General features: G+C 52.2%; 1 protein-coding gene across 6 annotated transcripts; it reads right to left on the bottom strand.

The window, feature by feature from the left end:
• Positions 1 to 1689: 1689 nt before the first annotated feature.
• foxn2a (forkhead box N2a) lies at positions 1690 to 20116 on the bottom strand. 6 transcript variants are annotated; one of them, XM_072709749.1, is made up of 8 exons: positions 19602 to 19887; positions 11435 to 11623; positions 11185 to 11255; positions 6165 to 6778; positions 4022 to 4146; positions 3819 to 3874; positions 3234 to 3302; positions 1690 to 2306 (listed from the first exon to the last, which is right to left on the bottom strand). In XM_072709749.1, exons 4-8 carry the CDS (start codon positions 6762 to 6764, stop codon positions 1849 to 1851), a joined length of 1308 nt encoding a protein of 435 aa, XP_072565850.1. In that variant the 5' UTR covers positions 6765 to 6778; positions 11185 to 11255; positions 11435 to 11623; positions 19602 to 19887; the 3' UTR covers positions 1690 to 1848. The 6 variants fall into 6 exon arrangements, with proteins under 6 accessions (XP_072565850.1, XP_023676937.2, XP_023676936.2 ...); XM_023821169.2 differs by lacking the exons at positions 11185 to 11255; positions 11435 to 11623; positions 19602 to 19887 and adding an exon at positions 19956 to 20116; XM_023821168.2 differs by lacking the exons at positions 11185 to 11255; positions 11435 to 11623 and having other exon boundaries at positions 19602 to 19884.
• Positions 20117 to 20363: the final 247 nt, after the last annotated feature.

Below are 20363 nucleotides of genomic sequence, written 5' to 3'. Positions count from 1 at the left end.
ACCTATGGCACACAGAAACCCAGAAAATGCAACCCCCCCCACCCCACCCCAAAAAAAAAAAAAGAGCTGGCTGCTCCAAAAAAGGGAAAATGTGCAACAAGGGCAGGGCAGAAATCGCACCGGGGGACAGCGCTGGCCAGGGGGACGAGGCCAGATTCCAGGCGCCGTTTCCGCGCAGCCCGCCATTGGCTCTCCAGCTCCATACATGACCCGACCCAACCCCCTCATTTCCTGTCAATCATGGGAAAAACTCCAAGGGGCCGGTGACACAGTGGATGCCCCCCATGGTCAGGCTGCAGGGGGGGACAGCAGGTCTCTCTGGTCTGATTCAGTTAGCCCCCCCCTCCCCGGCCCCCCATACATGTTTGGATTGGATTGAGCCTTTGTTGTTGATTTTCTTCTTCCTTTTAGGTTGTTTAAAGTTTTTCCTGTTTTGACATTTGAATATAATGAGCACATAAATTGCAGGAGCCCAGGAGCTGGAAAGTCAAGCAGCACACAGGGTGCTTTGAAATGGGGGGAGAATTTGACTGGGAGAAGCACAGATGACCTGCCACTCCCATAGTGTCATTTCCCTATGTGAACAACAGAAGTGGGGGGGGGGGGGGGGGCTGATCATTTGCATATCTGTATCAGCCAATGACAGCTACAGCCCTCAGTGACATGAATCTTCACCAGCACACAGAAGCTTACAAAGTGTAATGGCACTGCTATATCAACTTCTGGAAGTGCCTTCCTCTTCCTCTCCAGCGGTTTCCTGTTTCACATGTTATCTAGAGCAGGGAGAATTAAATACAAGTCCCGGCAGTAAACCACCCGACCCCAGGACAGGATCCCTGCACTCGCACAGCCAACGGACGTCGGCCCGCCTAGCGGCTCAGCCCAGAACGACAGGCCGGCCCGTTCGGCTGCAAATATCGGCTTCAACTTTTGCAGATGATACTAGGGAGGCAGGAGAAATAATCAATATGGTGACACCAAAGACGGCATGGGGGGGGGGGGGGAGAGGGAGCAGGGGGTGTACACATGGCAGGGGTGCAGGGTTTGGGATGGCCATTTGGAGACCCCCCCTTCCAACATCACAATTCAAAATCCCAGACACTTATTCAATGGCAGGATCCCGATGCCTCGGAATTCAAGATGACCTTCCAAGCCAAGAAACAAAAGTTGACAAATGTAGGCATTAAAGAAAAGAAAATACAACAATTAAAGGATTTGGAATAATTATTGCATTTCTCTTTGTGTGGTAACTCTAGACCAATGTCCTCGATTCAGAAAATACCGGCGGCAACCTCTTCCTCTTTTTCAAAGTAATTTTCCTTGTTTTTGTTTTGACTTTTTTTTGTATCTGAATGGCAGAAGAATCCAGCTTAAGCTAGGGTCAGCTTGTTGGTCAGCTTGTTGGTTATATACATGCACTCATTCTCCTAAATATTTTCCCAATATGAACTGGAAGCATGCAATGGTTCGAGTCTTCGAACACCTTTGGGGGCCGATTCTTCTAAAAAACAAAAAAAGACGGAATTGCTCCAATTGGCGTGACGGTTCAGAGTTGGCGGTTTATCTATCAACTAGGTGTCTCTTCTTGGTCCCCCCCCCCCGGTAAAAGTCTTAATATGGCTTCATAATCCGCAGTGGATGGTAATATTGCCTTGCGTATTTGTGGTGGGGGAGGGGGGCTGGGGGGGGGGGGGGAGTATTCCCACATTCATTTTTTTTTCTCCTTTTTCAGTTTTTTCTTACAAAATCTGAAAATAAAGAAAACGATGATTCACCGAACTGAAGAGAGAGAGGGGAGAGGGACACAGCAGGGTCAGGGTTCAAAGGTTACAGGGGGGTCAGGGTGCCTCATTTCCGGTTGAGTTTTTTACTCTTGGCACTGTGTTTGGAGCCCTCCATGCAGGTACGGATCCCAGCCAGGTGCAGCAGCGACCCTGCCGCCTCCTTAAGCTCCTCGTCCACCTCAGCTCTGACATCACGCCGCGCTTTCTTCCCGGGGGGGGCCCTGGTGGCGGCCGAGCGACGCGGACCCGGAAGCTTGGCGCGGCCAGGCCAGACACGGGCGCCCCCAGCATCGTCCGGTGGGTCGGAGTCCTCGTCACTGTGGAAGCCCTCGCTCCCGGCCCGGCGTGCCTGTGGGGGGGCGTCGCCTCCCCCACCCTCATCCACAGAAGACAGTGAGGAGGAGCTTGAGCGGGAGGGGCAGCGCGGCAGGGGAACGCTGCTGTAGTTGTGGTCTTGCTTCGGGTCGCTGCTGACCAGCACAGAGTCAGGTCGGGACAGGTCCATCGGACTGTCAGGATCGCCTGAGAGAGAGAGAGAGAGGGGGGGGGGGTTCAGGCTAAGTGTCCCCACCGTCACACCAATGCGGGACTAACTAGCTTATGAAAATAACAACAATTAGGATTAATTATGATGCATAACGAGTGCAATTAATGGCAGCAACAACATCGGCAAAATTGATCTGCAGGCGCTAGTCCTAAGTGTCTAATTTGATTGGGATAATTGGGAGGCTGTAAGGGGTGGGGGGGGGGAGATAGACAGCTAACAGTGGGGCCGTTTTGGGGTGGGGGGGGGGGGTTCTGTTAGAAATGTGGGTAGGCTGATACGGGGATGCGAGCAAGACTTTTTTCCCCTGACTATACAGCTCACAACACCGGGGGGTGGGGGGGTGGGGGGGTGGGGACCGGAAGCCCTGCCAGAACAAGAGCAAGATCCCCGACAAACTGCCCTCGGGGGGCTGCGGCGGCGTAAGTCTCAATGCGACAAACGAGGCTCTCGGGTCCCGTGGCGACGTCTCCGCGGAGCACCACAGCAGCTGCCACCTACATCACTGCGCATCCGCATGGATGGAGATGGCCTGAGCGAGAATGCAACGTTGTAATGGATGTTGTCATGGTTACGGGCCGGTCAGATGATATGCAAATGAAGGCCGGCCCATGGGTATAATGCTACCCTCAAATTCCTTTGTGAGAGATTAATAAGTTAATAAGTGTACCTGGTTTTAAAGGACCCTGGCCAATCAGGGCGGAGGAGGGAGAATCAGGGGCGGGGCCACAGACACCCCTCCTAATAACAAATGACTGGCAGTAAAAACCGCACTAATCCATACTTCTGGAGTGTTGGGGGGGGGGGGGGGTTGGGGGCTGGGTACAGCCAAAGAAGAACAGTATAAAATGGAAGAGAGGCAGAGTGCAGGGTGGGGGGCTTCTGGGGGGGGGGGCGTTTCTTACATGGGTCGGCGCGCTGCCCGGGAGTGGAGTTTAACAGCATCATGGCCGTAGCGGCGTCAATGTCAGACTCTGCAAAAGGAGAGAACATGCACACAGGAGTCAGTTTGATGCGGCCGGCCTCCTTCGAGGGACAGGAAGTAGGGCGAGGTGGGTTGGGGGGGGTGGGAAGGGCAGGGGTCGCGCATCCCATTCCCGTCCTGCACTCAGAGTCAGGGGACCTGAATTATTCATCCCCAATGAGACGGGGGCCAGAGCTTCCTGCCCAGTTACCGCGGTGGCAAAATCTCCGTAGTCAAGGTTACGGAAGACAGCCAAGCCAGAGAGACAGAGAAACACGCACTCAGACAGACACACACACAGACCGAACGGCCTCACGCCTCCCCACCTCTCAGGAGGGGCTCTGATGTACAGATGGTGGTGGAAGATGGAGCTATGAGTGATACTGGAGCATAAACAGCCGACAGGGGGCCAAGAAGCCGGCCTGTATCCAGCCGAGGGTGCAGCACAGGTCTCTGTAAACACCGCGGATGCGGAGCCACTCTCCGTGGGAGGAGGGGGCATGGGAGCCGGGAGAGAGGCACTCACCTTTCAGAGAGCTGCTCTGGTCCGGTAGGACGAGGTGACGTGGGGGGGAGGAGGCGCTGCAGGGGGCAGAGGGGGTCCAATGAATGAGAAAGGGTACATCAATCACCACCTACTGCCAGTATAGCCAGAGCCGCAAGAGCAGAGCTTCAGGTTTGAAGGCAGTCCCGGGGGGGGGGGGGGGGGGTTTAGGTAAGGACACCCACCTGGGTGGCGAGGCCGGCGGCGTGCAGAAGGCGTGCGCGGCAGGGAAGTGCTGCTTCTTCAGGGCCTGGATCAGGTTGGGTCGGTACTCCGGGTCCACACACCACAGAGAGCCCTTTCCATTGGCCTGGAGCAGAGACACATGGCCTTACGTCACATGGCGCTACATTACAGCACCGCTTCCTGCCACATACTGAACACACTAACCCTGAATGCCAACACAGTCGGGTCAAGAGCCATGAACCAGGCACAGACAAAGCAAATCTCACAACCAAAAGTCTTTTGTTGAGCAAAGGGAAACACCAGGAAATGTCCCGATGGAGCCAATGGCGAGTTTTGGGTATTACCACTGAAATATACCCAGAAGCACAAGTATAATCATTGTCATGGGGTGGGAGGCGGCATCCAGAAGGGTCCCAGGCAGCTACCTTCTCTCCATGACAGAGACGGTCTGTAAGTAGGTCGGTATAAATAAACTGCATCCGGGAGACGGACCATGAGACACGGGCTCGGACCACTGCTGTGACCGGGGTCCTGCTGCCATACCGTGGCGGGTCACGCCCCCCAGTGGAAAGGGGCATGATGCAGTGTGGTTTATGCACATAGACACCAGTACATGTGCTTGCATGTGTGGTCACTGGCATCCATGTGTCACTTTGCATGTGTATGCAGTTTTTATATTAAGTGTCTATGCATGTGTGTGTGCGCATTAGTACACAGGAAGTAGATACAAGTGTGTGTGTCTGTGTCTGTTCTGCTATCTCTCCATTTCACTCTCTGTTCCAGCACAGTCTAGCAGGAGCAATATAACCTTGACTCAAATTACCAGTCCGCTCATAAACAGGAAGGAGGAAACATCGCCATGGCAACAGAAACCAGACAGTGTCATTTGAAACCAGCGCTGGGCTCTCAGCAGACTCACAGGCAGCAACCGCCAGGCCGCCGGCTCCACCCGGGGTGTGAACGCCGCGTCCGCCGGCACTCTGAGCCACCGAGCACGCTTTTTCTCCCCCATCTTTCCACCAACGGACGCCATCAAGTGAAGGGCCACGCAGGGGGTTCTGTAGCTCAAAGAGATGCCGTCTCTGTGCCACAGCGGGCCGATCAGAGCCCCACCTGAGACCCGGTACAATGCCAACGTGGCCGAACCGGGCCCCTGACCACTCGTCAACAGCTAAAGAATTAGTCTAGGTTTTGCTCTCAGTGTAACAAAAAAAATGTGAAGCTCCGCCATTCAAACAGATCAATATGCTCAGAGGATAAATTATTAATTAAATTATGCGCCCCTAAGCCTGAGCAGACAAGTGGCCTTTGGAAAAAGTTGAGCGAAAATGAAGTAACAATGACCTCCTCCTCCTCCTCGTGCCCAGTCAGCACTGCTGGGATTCAGGCTGAACCATCTCCACGGCCCAACCGTGATGTGAGGTGGAGCCGGCCCGGATGGGAGGGCGAGCTCTCTCCCTGCTATGCTCTGTTTCAGGAGATACTGCGCGATGTCTCAGGGCCAGCTCCTAGAGGAGGCTCGGTGACCTTGACCAAGTTCCTCTGCTATCACGGGGAACGTGGGATTCCCTCTAAAACCAGAGAAACCAACCGGCGGGACTCAAGTCAATGCCACAGCCAATCGGATGTCAGGCTTGCAATGTAGCAAGCGGACATTGTCATCACATGCAAAGGTTTGACACGATGCAGCATCATTCCAAGGACAGAACGATCCACCCAAAGCAGACTGACCACAACTACAGTGAGGATCTGACCAGCTTCTATCAGATGAGGTTCTATGTTGACAGCACCATCATAACTATTTACCCCTCGCTTTAACGGGAAGGCCACATCCAAGGCCCCAAAACTGGGCTACAAGGTCCCTTTCAACTTTGCAAAATTAGAAACTGCTTGAAAGATGCTATCATGATGTCAGAGAAATCGACTTGGAAAGGCTCTCCGGAGCTTCAAATCAACCGTGGAAGGTCCTAACAAAATCAGAAATGAGAGATCTTCTCTCCCATAAGGTTTCTCCACCTTGTCTGGACTGTAAACAAAGAGCTGCGATGTACACATGTGGCTTAAATAAGCTGCCGGTATAAATCAGCAGCAATACAGTGCCTCTGGCCCACAGTCTGTGTGTCTGCATTCGGAGGCCCTTACCTTGCCTAAGCTCCTCTCCACTTTGCGGAAGCACTTGTTGAGAGACAGGTTGTGGCGCACTGAATTCTTCCAGCCAGTGGGGGCACTGGAGAAGTAAGGGAAGTGCTCTAGGATCCAGCCATAGATATCCTTAACGGGGAGCGACTTACTGGGCGACTGCTCTATCGCCATGTAAATGAGCAGTGAGAAGGACAGAGGAGGCTTGGATTTGAGCGAGTCCTTCTCTCCGGCCCGGCCCGCAAGGAGCGAGGAAGATGACGGGGATGTCGAGGAGGAGGAGGACATGGAAGAGAGGGCATGTGGCAGGCCGTCGCCCTCGATGTCGAACAGGGGGCTGCCGCTGGGTTGTGCCTCCGACCCCCCCAGGGTGAAGTTCTGCAGCAGGTTCTCATGTAGCCAGTTGAGGTTGGTCAGTTCCTCATCCTCGGCCCCCCCCTCAACTCCGCCCACACGGTCCAAGCTGGTGGCCAGGGGGCTGGCGGCGCTCTCCGCCTCAGGCAGGGTGCCCGCCCCACAGGTGCCCCGCAGCCCCGCCCGCTCCTCTCGTACCCCTGGGGTTTCCGCTTTCTTATCTGGTGACATCCCGATTATCGGACCCATTAAACCAGGGGAATCTGTGGGCAGAACAAGACAGAAACAAAGAGCTTTAAAACATGTCCTAGATGTGTACCCCCCCCCTCCCACTCCACCCCACGTCAGACCATCCTCTATCCTCATCTGTTTCCAATCTAGCAGCCCGATACATACATAACCACGACCAGACGTGAGGTTTATGTCACTCATTAGTATATGGGCAGTGTTGACGTTGTCATATTATCACCCAGTCTGATGACGGGAAGAGAAACTTAACACTGACGCTACGAGTTCTACTCGATGGGGGGAATTATGAGCCACTCCAGAGGAAGACCCACCCCTGGCTCTCGAAGATCCCCATGGCCCACTCTCCCAAGAGCCTGGAGAACCTCTTCTCTTGGAGGGGGCCATGGCGAAGAGGTGCTTTGGTTTCCTCCCCCGAGAGCTCACCCCACGCAGAGGAACACGAGGGTAACGAGCGTGACACACTCTGCCGAGGGGCCTATGATCAGCCTGCTCTACAAGCACACACAGACCCCCCCCCCCCCGGACATGTGAAGGTCAATAAGTCTTTGAGGTTTCGAGGTGACAACACTGTTCAGTCAGTGGCAGGCAGGATGCTCGACATAAATACAGGAATTGGCCTCAACTGACCGGGGAACAAGGCACGTAAACACGATCCAGCCCTGGATCACTTCAGCGGTTTGAGGATCACAGCACTGAGGTTACCCCCCCCCCCCCCCCCCCACACCCCCCACCCACGTGCCAAAGCATCTCAGAGGCATCGTGAGAATCCCAGAACACGGACGCTGAGGACACACTCCGCTGTTTTGGGGAAATCCAGAACTCCGCACAAAGAAATATTTTAACGTCGGCCGCTGCAGTTTCACTGCACTGGCAAAATAAAGCAAATTCTGCGATTAATTTGGTGTGTTCTGTTGAATTTGCAGGATTTTCCCTGCATAGAGAATCACGAGGCGGCTGCCTCCATTTCGTACCGTTTCCAGCTCTCAACAAAACTCTGGTGGGTATCTTCAAGAAAACAAATACTTCTATCTATCAAGCATCACATTTGGTAGATTTCTGTCATTTGTAACTGTAATTGAGACATTATGCCGCCATATCATCATTACCAAGATGGTGTCGCTGTGTCATAATCAGCACAGTGTACCGGAAAAGGTGCTACCAAAACTGCCAAAGAGGAAGAAAAGTGCTGGAATTTTCCTTAAAATAGAGCATCTGTTTTTTCCCACGTGTCTGGTGGCCCTGATGTTTTGTGGATTATCAGACAGGTGAGTGTAGAACAGAATATATTTTGCATCCAAGCACGTCCTGTTTCATAAAAAGGTTTCCTAAATTAACGTTACATCTCATCACTGTGTTGTTTTTAGCTTTGCAGATACGGCTCAGAGGATCAGCGATTACTTTACTAAGCGAGTTTGCGAGGAGGGGAATCGTGAAGGCAGGTGAAACAGTGCAGACTTCATCTGACAGGCAGTAATCATAAAGGAATAATTCATGTTACGGACGAGATGCAGTACATTTATCAGATCTGAAAGTAGTGTACAACCACAAGAAGTGGAATGAACCAATCCTGGACAGGATCAGAGTCAGAGCGCGATAGACGAGTCAAGGCGAGTGGATTCGCTTGCCAAGCCATTGGGAGTGTATTAATGCAAAGTCGACATTTAAGCGATTTTAATGTCACTTTTTCTTCATCTTTATTTAAATCTGAAAAACACAGAAAAAGTGGATGCGATCGTATGAAGAGGTTATATAAAATGAAAAACAGGAGGCTGAAATGTTCTGCCTCCGGTTGTGAACTGTGTAGATAAACAGTGGCTTTAATGTGGATAATCGACAATGCTGTAAGGGCAATATTTTGCTTGTTGTGTATATTTATGTTCAACTACACTGCAAGAGGGCCGCTATTACTGTAAATGAAAATAATGGCTTATGCTATATTTGATTTGATTTTAAACAACTTTGCTGTTCATTAAATGTGTAAATTAACGCATTGCATTTTTGTTGTATTTAATTTTGAAAGTGGCACTTTATTTTTTATATAAATGTGATAATTGTCATTTTCTTCCGTTATTAGAAATCCTAAACAATGCTGCTTGTTAAAAGTGTTTGCTTGAGCCAGCTGAAGGCACGGTACACGTGCACGCCGGTGTACATGATCAGGATGGTACCACCGCCGTCTCATTTTGAGCCAGGAAAAACCCTGATTTCTGCTCTGCAAAAATTAATGGCTGGGTTCAGCCAAAGAGTCCCGGAGTTCTGCAGATTCCGGGGCGGCCCACAGGCCAGACGCATGCCGTTGTCCGCCTGCCCCTGTCCCTTCACCGTTCACCAGCTTGCCGTTCTGATATAGACACTCAGCAGACCTCCCAGAATTTGCTGTAACAGAGTTTTTCCTGAAAGCTTCCAGAAGGAAGGGACTTTAACAAAGGTATGGAGACAGCATGAGTCTGCATTCCTAGGCGAACGTCGACTTGGACAGACACTCCTCCGTTTGCATGTCTCTGACACACTGTGAGCTGCTGTGCTGTGATGAGATGCAGGCTTGGTGCAGTTGGAAGTGCAGCCAGACCAGATTAACTATGTCACTATGGCAAACTGGCTGTCACATCTGCATTATTAAAAAAAAATTATAAAAACTACAAAATTTTTCCAAAAGCCAGTGAGTTAAAAAGGGAGAAATCTGTCTACCGGCAAAGCCCCTGTCCACCTCCCCGTGACCCCCCCACCCTCCAGGTGAGCTGTCCAGGCAGTCTGGGGCAGAGGGGTGGACAGACATGCACACATTGCCAGAAGAGTAGTGAAAATAGGTCAAATCCAGGTTATGAAAATTGTGAAATATTGTGTGTGTGTATGTGGGGGAGGGGGGGTGGTCAGAGGGTCCTGTAAGCTGGGACACATTACGTGGGCACAGGGATGGTGGGGGGGGGGGGGTGCTGTACCCTAAGCCACCATAACCCCTGCAGGCAGAGGAAGCCGTCTGGGCTGGGGCAAGAAAGGGAGCCGCTGGAATGGTATGCAAAGAGGAACTGGTTCAGGACCACTTCAGCCCCCCCCAGCGAGGTGAAAATCATCACTTGGGAGGGGGATGTCCAGCCCTGCCATTCAAGGGCCCAACAGCAGTAACCATGCTATCTGCTCGCTGCCGACTCACCAAAACTCCCACTATTGACACCACTGCCAATACGAGTAACTCCACAACAAACCCTCAGGGCTTGTGTCTGTGTGTGTACCGAACTCCCCATAATACCCTTTATGGGTTTTATCTCAAGAGCGCAAACAGAGTGATTGTCTTGCCCTTCCCAACGCCCGACCGCCCCCCACCCACACCGACTCCGGTGGCGGGTGGCCCAGATTATAAAAAAAAAAGCAAAAGGAAAGAAAAAAAAAAGACTCGTTAATCCCAATTAGCAACACAATGCTCACCTCAGCTCAACGTCGGCGCCCCACTCCTCTCAGATCACAGAGACTGGGGGGGGGGGGGGGGGGGGTCGAGGAGAGCTCTCAGCCCCTTCAAAAAAAAAAAAAAAAAGCCACTCACCAGCTCCATCTATTTGAATATCTATAGCAGGAATTTGAGGTGGGGGGGGGGGGTGCACCAAAAGTCCATCTCGCTTGTGAAAGTGCTCTCACGCATCATTATCATCATTAGGCCCCTCATTTTCCACAACATCAAAGAGGGAGCCGGTCAGGGGGGTGGGGGTCCCTGCTCCTAACGGGCCACTTACAGAGAGTAAGGGAGGGGGGACCCACAGGGAGCGTATGGGTAAGACACACACGCCCGTCACGCTGATCACTACAACCGGCGTCTTATCACCCCTGCGGAGCACGAGACCCTCCGTCTGCCCCCCCCCAGAGCAGAGATCAATACACATGGGAACTGCTGTACAGGCCAACAGCACAGTGTTTAAAAAGTGTCTGGTAACATTACCCCCACCACAAGAGGTGGGGGGAGGGGGGTGGAGTGTGGAGAAAGAGTAAGACACATTAGCCCCCGCCTCGGGAGTCAAGCAGCCCCGTCGGATCGGCGATACTGGCCATGGGATTCCTGCGGAGACGCCGAGGTGAGCCGCCGTGGGCAGAGGATCCCGGCTGCGTGCTGACACCCGCCCGCCCCCCCCCCCAACCAATCAAACAGGTCAGCCCACAGGCCTGACACACCTGCCCTAAACACACAGGCGTGTCTCCTACCCTGGCGTCACCGCACAAAGCCACGCCGGCATGTCTCCCGGCGACACCTCCCGAGCCGTTACGCGCTCCGAAACGGCCAGCCCTGCCGGTCTAGCTCGACCGTGAGACTACCCACGATGCACAGCGGCACGGGGGACGGCCCTGGGCGGCGCACCGCGATCATGACCTGCAGGGTGGGGAAGCAGGCAGAGGGCTGGCCGTCGCGAGTCTGCTTTCTGCGACCCCACCTTACCTGTGGCAGGTGAGCGTGGCGCTGCGAGAATCCCGTCTACGAGCGGTCACCCGCGGTGGCCATTTTGATGCCTGGGCGTAGTTCCAATGAGAAAACGAAATAAAGTGAGCCTCCAATCCGCCACCTGCACAGCACCATAACTTATTTTTGTCATTTTTGTTTATTTATAGCAGTTTTAAAACGCGTGTGCGTTTCTTTCATTTAATTTGTCAATGCTTTTTTTTTTTTTTTTTAACCCTCGCTCTCTCACCTCCAAACACAGGCCCAGGGGACAGAGGCCATGCCGATCGGATCGGGGGCCACAAACAATACACCAAGGGCAGCTTCTTTCTGACTCGGACTGTTAGCGACCTGTCCCTCCCCCCCCCTATGGAACTGCAGTCTCCACAGGCTGTCGGCTGTAATTGCCCAGAGGTGAACACAACGGTTTTCAGGAATTCTGCAGGAGAATGTGAAAACAAAGACGGTGAAAAATGAGAGAGAAAGAGACACTGGGAGGTGGGGGGGGCACAGATACACAGTGTGTTACCTGAAAGTCTCAGACCCCCCCCCCCCCCCATAACTGAAAGCTAATCCAGCAGCATCACTAACGACAGGCCAACCACAGCATCTAGTTCAACTCTGCAAAAGCGCAGCATCGGGGGGGGGGGGGGGGGGGGGGGCGGCATGGCTGAACATACCTCGAAGGAGACAGGGACCTGAACATTGGGTGATCGTGAGATCAAGCTCAACCACCACAAAACAGACAAGAGATAACCATAAGTAAAAGGGCGTCTCTACAATAGAATAGAATAGTGATACTTTAGTAACCCCCATGGAGTAATTCTCTTCTTTGCCTACCCCATCACACACCGGAACAACACGCTGATACATGTACAGGTGAGAGCCAGCCTGGGGGGGTCACAGCGCAGGGTCAGAATGCTGCACCCCTGGAGCCGGGGGTTAAGGGCCTTGCTTGTGGGTCCATGCACATGTGATTATTCCGCCGAGGCCGGGATTTGACCCAGCACCCTTCCGATCAGAGGCACATGGATTCTGGTGGCACAGCACGCAGGATGACAGGACCTCACACTCGCACACGCTGGGCAAACAGGACAAACCCAGACTGACGTCCGCTCTCCCCCTACAAAGGACGGCTTGTTTTGTCCCCCCGACTCATGCGAGGCTTCGCAGCAGCAATGTTTATTAAACCCTCCTAACAGAGAAATGATTTAAAATGAAACAATCTTCAGGTCTCTGAAGGAAATGCTTCTATTTCTGATGGAAGCCTGTCAATTGAAGCAGCCACATGTGACTCTGCACTGCCTTCCTGGTGCAACACAGTCTGACATCTCTCACTGAATGAAGAGCAAGGGTCTGCACTGGTTATCTTCTGCAGAATAACAGGCTCATTTTAAGCAGCTTATCCACCCCCTGCCCCCATGTCGTTTTATCCGGTCAGGTGGCCACGTGCTGCTCTCTAAAACCTGAACGCCGGATATTCCATTGCAACGAGACCGACGTCCTGAGATTTCATAAAATAAAGGCCATAAACTGGCAGAAGGCTCCACCTCCATCCGCTGATTTAATGAGTTCCCGGCTCGGGGGAGGAACCACCACCGCTACTGCACTCCAGAGGTGGAGGAGCAGGAGCTGGACAGGCCGGGAGCGCGGGAGCCGTGAGGAATTCTCCACGGGGGACCGACAGCAGAGGGAGCTCAGGCGCCCCCTGACGTTACACTATAACTGCGCCTGACCTCCGGAGCGGCAAAAGCGGGCAGAAACACTGGGGACCATGATGCTGGTGCAGCACATGGGGGTGAGACGGGAAAGCGGAGAGCTCAGCTGGCCCCCGAAAACCGGGGGGACAGGAGGTCCAGCCCAACCCAGATAGGTGGAACCCAGCAGGAGCCGTGAATCAAACACGGGGAGGAGGCTCGAGGCTCAGACAGCTCACACAGCCAGATGACACACTGGGAATTGAGTACAAATACAGAGCGACTCACAAAAAAGACAAAAACAAACACATAGACACCCAGCGCGATAAACAGCCAGGGCTAAAAAAACTTTCACTTCCCTCCCCAAGTTTCATTTCACAAATATGAGTGATGTGCACGGCAGTCAGACGCACGGCGGACATCCTGGAAGGTGCCTGGAAGGATGCTAACCCGGTTCAGTGGCAGGAATTCACCTCAATCGCTACTCGCCATAAGGTGCAAGCGGCGGCAGCACGACCTGTGGGACGCCGAGAGACGCAGCTGCTCACGTACGCAGAAGACGGGCTCTAGGAAACGGGTTTATGCGTAAAAAAATTCCCCTGAATATGACGGATGCTTCACACACAGATAAATGTCAATTTGCAAACAAGTAACAGATTAAAAAAAAAAAAAACACACACAAAAAAAAAGAAATCAATAGTTAGAGTACGTCAAGTATATCTGACTTGATGGAACATTTTCTGTTTGTAAGCAAAGTTCATTTGAAATAATTAACCTGTGCTAATCAGATAGAAGCACACCCCCCACCAAAAAAAAAAAAGAGAATCAATCCATCAAAACGAGCCAAAACACTTTTCTTTTGGTCTGTGTTCACTCCATTTTCTTAACTAATGTGACGAAATTAAATAACACGCACACAGACAGCATAGCATCGAGGGTCCGATACACTGCAGTGAGTCTGAATGGGGCATGGATGTTTGCTTAACATGCACCCGGGCAAACAGCAGGGCAAAAGTGCCACGTGAGAAACGAGTGGCGTGTCCCGGGTGACCTGGCGGGGGGGGAGGGGGGTGGCCCACTTGCATCGTCACGCTGCATGCATTTCCACAGATGCTGTTTTTAGGAGAAACAAGGAAGCTGCATTCCCGGCGCGCTTCTGCAACACAGCGTTACGTGAACAGATGCATTTAATGATGCAACACTACTCAATGGGTTTTGCAAAATCGGCCTTGAGTGACCCCACGGCCAGCCCTCCGGCGCATGCGTCTGGGGGGGATTCTCTGCCCTACTATCACAGAGCGGTTCTACCCAACGGAAAAAAACCTAGGAAAAAGCAACCATAGTGGATCCAGCTCTTTATGACAGGGTAGGTCAGAGTACAGCCCGACCCGGCCCGACCGCACGCCACCCCCATGAGGCCTCAAGCTTACACGGCCGTCACCCTGTCATCGCAATTAAACAGACCCTGTTTGTTCAGGCCAGGAGGACCCGGCACAAAGGCTTATTGTTACCCGCGACAGAAGGCACAGGCTAGGCCCGCTCACTTGCTCAAACAGGGCAGTGGTACCATTCACGTCACTTTCGGGCCTGGGGGTGGAGGGGTGCCCCGAAACTGCAGAGACCTTAAAGGGCCAGAGAAGAAAAGCAGCTGGCCATAGAGCATAACACTGACCGCATTTGGTGTACCTATCTCCACAGGAGCCATGACCACAAACAGCGGCCCCACGCACACACTCCAGCAGTGTGAATATGGGGGGGGGGGGGACTGGGAGGGACAGTTTTTTGACAGAGGTAAGGGGGTCGCTCCCCTGCTTGCAAGAGGAGCATGCATTTGCAACCCAAATTCGGGTCGGCCGCCTATATTTGATTACCACGCTCTGATGTCACGTAACCAAGACAACTAAGGCATTATGGTCTCCTGGGGACGTCCCGCCTCCTGGTCTATTGCTCCGGGCAAGAAGGGGGGGGGGGGGGGGGGTGAGATGCTCGCAGGAGATGAAAAACGGGTGCAGCTGGAGTCACCGCCACTACACAAAGGCCGGATGATTATGACGGGCGAGACCCGGGGGCCGGGGAAGGGATCCGGGGCCGGGGGGCTGCACCGTTAGCGGCGGGAGGAGCCAAACACGTGCCGAGGCGCGCATCCTAACGCAGCCCCGCCTGTCGCACCCCACCGGGACACAAGAGATGAAAAGATAACATTCACAATGCAGAAACCCGTGCCAGAGGGACTGAGAGCCCAAGATGCCTGTGTCTGTGTGTCTGTGTGTCTGTGCGAGAAGCCGAACACAATTTTTAATACAAAAAAAAAACATGTGGGTTAATTTTGCATCTTGTGGCAGTTACAACAGGTTCCAAAAACCACACGGGTCCAGCAGACTCCCACGGCCTGTCGATCAGCTCCAGACAGGCAAAGACGGTCTGTGTGGGGAGGGACTGTTCCTCCAGACTGCACCCCCACCCCCCCCATCCCTGACAGAGCCTGGTCTCCTTCGTCAGTTCCTGATAAGTGGATCTGTGCAAGGTATGCATTATGGAAAAAAAATTATAATAAAAAAAATCAATTATGTAAGTGCAAGGCAGATGAGAGCACAATCTGAGGCTGAGGGGCCCCTTTAGCTGAGAGTGGGGGTCCCACCCCCAGTGACACCCACAAGCCGGACAAGCTAAGGCAGCGGTGGCCAATCTTATCCGCAAAGGGCCGGTGTGTGTGCGGGTTTTCGCTGCGACTCCCTAATTATATTACTAATTAGAGGACTGATTGGCTGAAGAGTCCCCACACCTGAGTTTGAACAGCTGACCTACAGGTTATCCCAAAAACCTGCATACACACTGGCCCTTTGCGGGTAAGATTGGCCACCTGTGGTAAGTGTACGGCGGAGACAGCAACGGGTCCCCATCTCACGCCTTCAAATGGCACACAAGCATAGACCAGTCACCAGGTGACTTGGAATTACATTCCAACTTGGAATTACACTCCAAGTATTCCACCGGGTATGATACTTCTTTAAATTCTCCACCTTGTGTTTCCCTGGTAACATTCTCTACACCTGCTTATCCAGACATCAGCAAACGGCAGACTCCCAGTCTCCTGACCTCACAGAGATGCTATCCATGAAGGTCACCAGAGGGGCTGAGGGGGCCACACGGTGCCACCGAGAGAGGAATGTGTCAGCACACCATGGTTCGAAACAGATCCCCCCCCTTCACGTCCCAGAATGCCTGGGGGCGTCCCGCCACGGCCCATGAAAGCTGTACATCCTCGAGGTCCCCCCTGGGAGGTGTCTCACACCCGGCACATCACCAAGGTAATTCCACTGCCTTCAAATGAGCAGACGCCCCCCCAGCGAAACGCGTCCCGGTGTTCCGCCACGGTGCTGCTGTGACATTTACAAGGAGATCCGAGGGCATTTGCGGCCACATCATGGTACCATGGTGAAAACGTGTCCCACAAGCGTGGAAGGTTCACCACACCATTCCTCAGCTGGCAGTAAACCTACGGGATGCCGCCGTCACCCCCCCCCCCCCACCCCACCGATCAAGAGCAAAAGCCGAGCAGTGCTGGCTCGTCCTCCCAAAAGCCTCGTGACTCAACGCCCTGCAGGACATTCCTCCCGTCGCATGCTGATCACTCTGTACCCATTCACTTCATACCCGTGCTCCCAATTTCACCAGTACACCAAAAAAAAAAAACAAACACAGTCTGATTATTCCCATCGTGTCAGGTAGCATGGCAGGAGCAGCCAGAGTGTTTCAAAAAGCACCATACAGTGTAATTAGGTTCTTCTGTGGATGAGCTAATTAACACAGTAGTGCCAAGGAGCCTAAGAAGAGGGCACTCTCCATTGCCACACGCGACCCTGGGCTGGCGTGCGTCGTCGCCGTAGCGACCCGCTGCCGACCATCTTGCTGTTATTGGCAGAATTACAAGTGCATAATTCATCTGGCTAAATCTTACCATGGGCCAGTTTTATCTCCAGGACATATGACTATCTTTTTTTTTTTTTTTTGGGGGGGGGGGGGACGACGACAATAGAAACGTCTTCCCTCCTGCAGCCGTACACATATGCACACATATATAAACAATGTCAGAGACAAACAGGCTTCCCTCTCCCTCTCTCTCACACAACATGGCACGTGTGAACAGCAATCAGCCAGATGGTTCCCAATCTCACCTCTACAGTCTGCATGCACTCAGCATGCCTGTAGACTGTTTTGCCATCAGGTATATTTAAAAAGGGGTTTTTTCTCCTTTTTTAAACGTTCAGCCTCTATTGAACGTTATTCTGCGGCACAGTTGTCAGCAAACAACATCTGCTAAATGGAGCAGGGTAACCCTGCCCCCCCCCCACACACACACACACACACCTCATGACAAGCAAACTACCACAAGGCAGCCAAAGGAAGGGGCACAAAAAGCAGAAGCGACTTTTTCTTGACAATCCTGTTTCTTTTACCCGCGTCCCCGTTCGGCATGCTTTTACACCACAAACAAACAGAGAGAACAGGAACGAAACGGCCCAACGACCATTGGAAGCAGATCGTATCTTTTCTAACTGCGTATTCCGCCTAGTTAAATTCTCTGGCAAGTCGTGTGCCGTTTGCAGGAGTACCCCTTGAGCTCCGGTGCCTCAGGCGGACAGGAAGGGAAATAGGTGCATGGAGGGTACTGAGGATGCGTTTCGGATCTGGGACGCGCGATAATCTATTACATCATGCGAACAGCGTGCCGCGGCTCAACGTGCTCAACGTCAACCTTTGAGCTGAATAGGCGATCAAAAGATCAGGCGCTGGGAATAATACGCTAAACCGAGAGAAGATGAATAAACGATGTAAAAGCACACTGTGATAACATTTCCAGATACAATGACTTTGATTCTCTATATCTGTGGTTGCTGGATTTCGGCGCACAAACCCGTCCCGCAACTTTGTTTCATTTTGGGAGCAGAGCCCGCTGGCCTCGTCCGTGCAGCATAGTCATTGGTCTTGTCTCTTCAGGTTATTAGGGTGTATGAGGTATAGAGCCACTTTCTCTGCCCACAGAATAAGGCGAAAGGACGGCAGTTAAGAGAGGGATACAGATCGTGCAGTGTCGTAAAAGTAACTGCACTTCCCCCACTATGAATTTATTCTGACACTAACGCGGCGACTAAAGTCACATGACGGTGAAAAGTGCAGTATTACAATAAAACACAGAGCAAGGTCTACGTTTCTATGGATAGCGCTGCAGCCGAGGGGGGCTGTGCGAGTTCGCCCAAGTGACGGCTGTCCAAATGCTCGTCGGAGTGCCAGTTCATTGTTCAGCAAAACAGCGCCTTCCCAAATTAACGGAACCGTGCGATGCTTTAGATCGCAGTTCACCCCATTCAAAATTACCCCTCCGGTATCTAGCCGGCTGCATCTCGCATCTACTTATTAATTAGAAATTAACTGGACTTCAGGTGCATAAATAATACTACGTATAGGGACGCTCCGACAAGACGAGTACACGCAGGTACTAAAGCAATCTCGTCAGACCTGAAACACGCCTGACCGGTTAACCGAAAACACCTAGAGATGCCCGGCCACCCCCAGCCCCCCCGGAGCCTTTCGCTTGCTCAGCTCTCCGGTGCCCGACCACGTGTCTGTGTCACTCAGCGCACTAATCTAGACACTGAATCGCCGGAAATGATGCGCGATCGCGGCTCCATAACCACATTTATTCAATAATAACTGTTTATTCCACTTGCCCTGCTGAGAAATCTAATGTGTTTTTTTCTTCTTTTAAAAAAGATAAGGTTGGACACAGAGTGATTTAAGCGAAGGCAAAGCGAGTGAAGCAGAAATCCCCCCTCCGACACCCTATTACAAAGTTGCCCTACATTCTCGACACAACAGAAAAGGAAACTGGGATTGCATTCAGTATACCCTAACGAGAAACGTCAAATAACGTCAAATTCGTTGGAGAAATGTTTCAAGTCACTTAAACTGTGTCGAAACGGGTAAAAAGACAATGGGGGGGGGAGTTTGCCCTACTCAAAAATGTTTTCGAAATACACTCACATTCCCTTACATACGAAATCAAATTCTGATATAGCCAAATGGTAAACATGCCGTTTTTGTTAACGAAACAATGATTCAGAACAAACGTCCGAGGTACACTGGAAGCGAAGCGGAATACACAGGAAGCAAGCTTACGTTACATTATGGCGAATTGCGGCTGTACATGTATACCGAGAGCAGAGAGGCAGACACGGCTCCCACACTGCGTGTCAAATGTTGAAAAGAGGCACCCGGACCCCGCGGCAGACGCCGCTACATTAACGTGCGCGGTTCTCAACTTCGTGATCATCCGCAACTTTAACAAAACGTCGCCTGCCTCACTCGCTTCGGACCAAAACGCTATGTGGCTAGCCGGGGATACAGGCGAAAATATACAGCATTTTCCCGTCGCTTCAAAGCACAGCCCTCAACGTGGGGGTCTAACGGGGGAACAGGAAACCAGCGACGGTCTCCTTCATGTTCAAAATGTGACCTACGGTACCACGCAGATTATAGCCAAGCAGACAGATAATATGGGAAATACACGTTCAGTGTATCACGTTACGAGTCACATCTAGTTTTCAATTCGTAATCGTTCGCTCTTTTCAATAACAAAAAGCCACAGAGTAAAACGATATGTAATGCAAAACTATGGCTGGGTAATCGCAAATAGTGAAGCACACACAAGCATGTACTTACAGTCATGCACGATGTTCCTATTAAGCAATATGGCTGAGACTGTGTGTACAGAATGCTCATATAGATGCCTGTCTCTCTCGCACTGTCAGAGATCAGCAGCTGCTTCCTCCATCCACGCAGCGCAGAGATCACGCCGCACGGTAACGCTACCAAACCCCCGGCCGTTGTCAAGGCAACAGGCGCGTTTCCACCAATCAGACCTCGTACCCTTCGATATCCCCCTGGCAACTGCCGCAGCGCAGTAGCAGTTTTAGCAGGCAGTCCTCTGCACGCCATTCCGGCTCGATTATGCGTTGTTTCCGAAAGAGTTGTCCGATCTTTAGTTTATAAAGCACAATGGCGGCTCTGACAAACCTTACGGTGCTGTAGAAACCATGACGAGTCTAGGCATTTCAGTATCTCCTTTCTTCCTAGTAGGTATTTAATTAGGAGTGTGGTTAACACTTTCTGGCGTGAACAGTTTTATGGGGAAGCACGACAGCTCCGTACATGCAGGGACAGTGCAATAACTTTCAATATGCCCAACGTGACCCGCTTTCACGTAGGGAATAACTTTAGAGGCCGTACGTGCTGCACATGGCACAGTGTCAACCAATCCGAATTTCGGGATCGGACAGCTTGTGCGTCATTTTGGCGGGGAGAGTCCTGCCGGTGGTTATAATGCCAGTGCGATTTGTGGACATCGCGACGGAAAGCTGTTTATCAGAAGTACGCAGACAGCGGCCTTGGTTCGCTGATTCACATGACCCGTCGTCACTGCGA

This window comes from Paramormyrops kingsleyae, chromosome 3 (assembly GCF_048594095.1).
Source record: "Paramormyrops kingsleyae isolate MSU_618 chromosome 3, PKINGS_0.4, whole genome shotgun sequence".
NCBI classification, from domain to species: Eukaryota; Metazoa; Chordata; class Actinopteri; order Osteoglossiformes; family Mormyridae; genus Paramormyrops; species Paramormyrops kingsleyae.
Note: the sequence above shows the minus strand (reverse complement) of the source record. Positions and strands in the feature narration are given on the sequence as shown.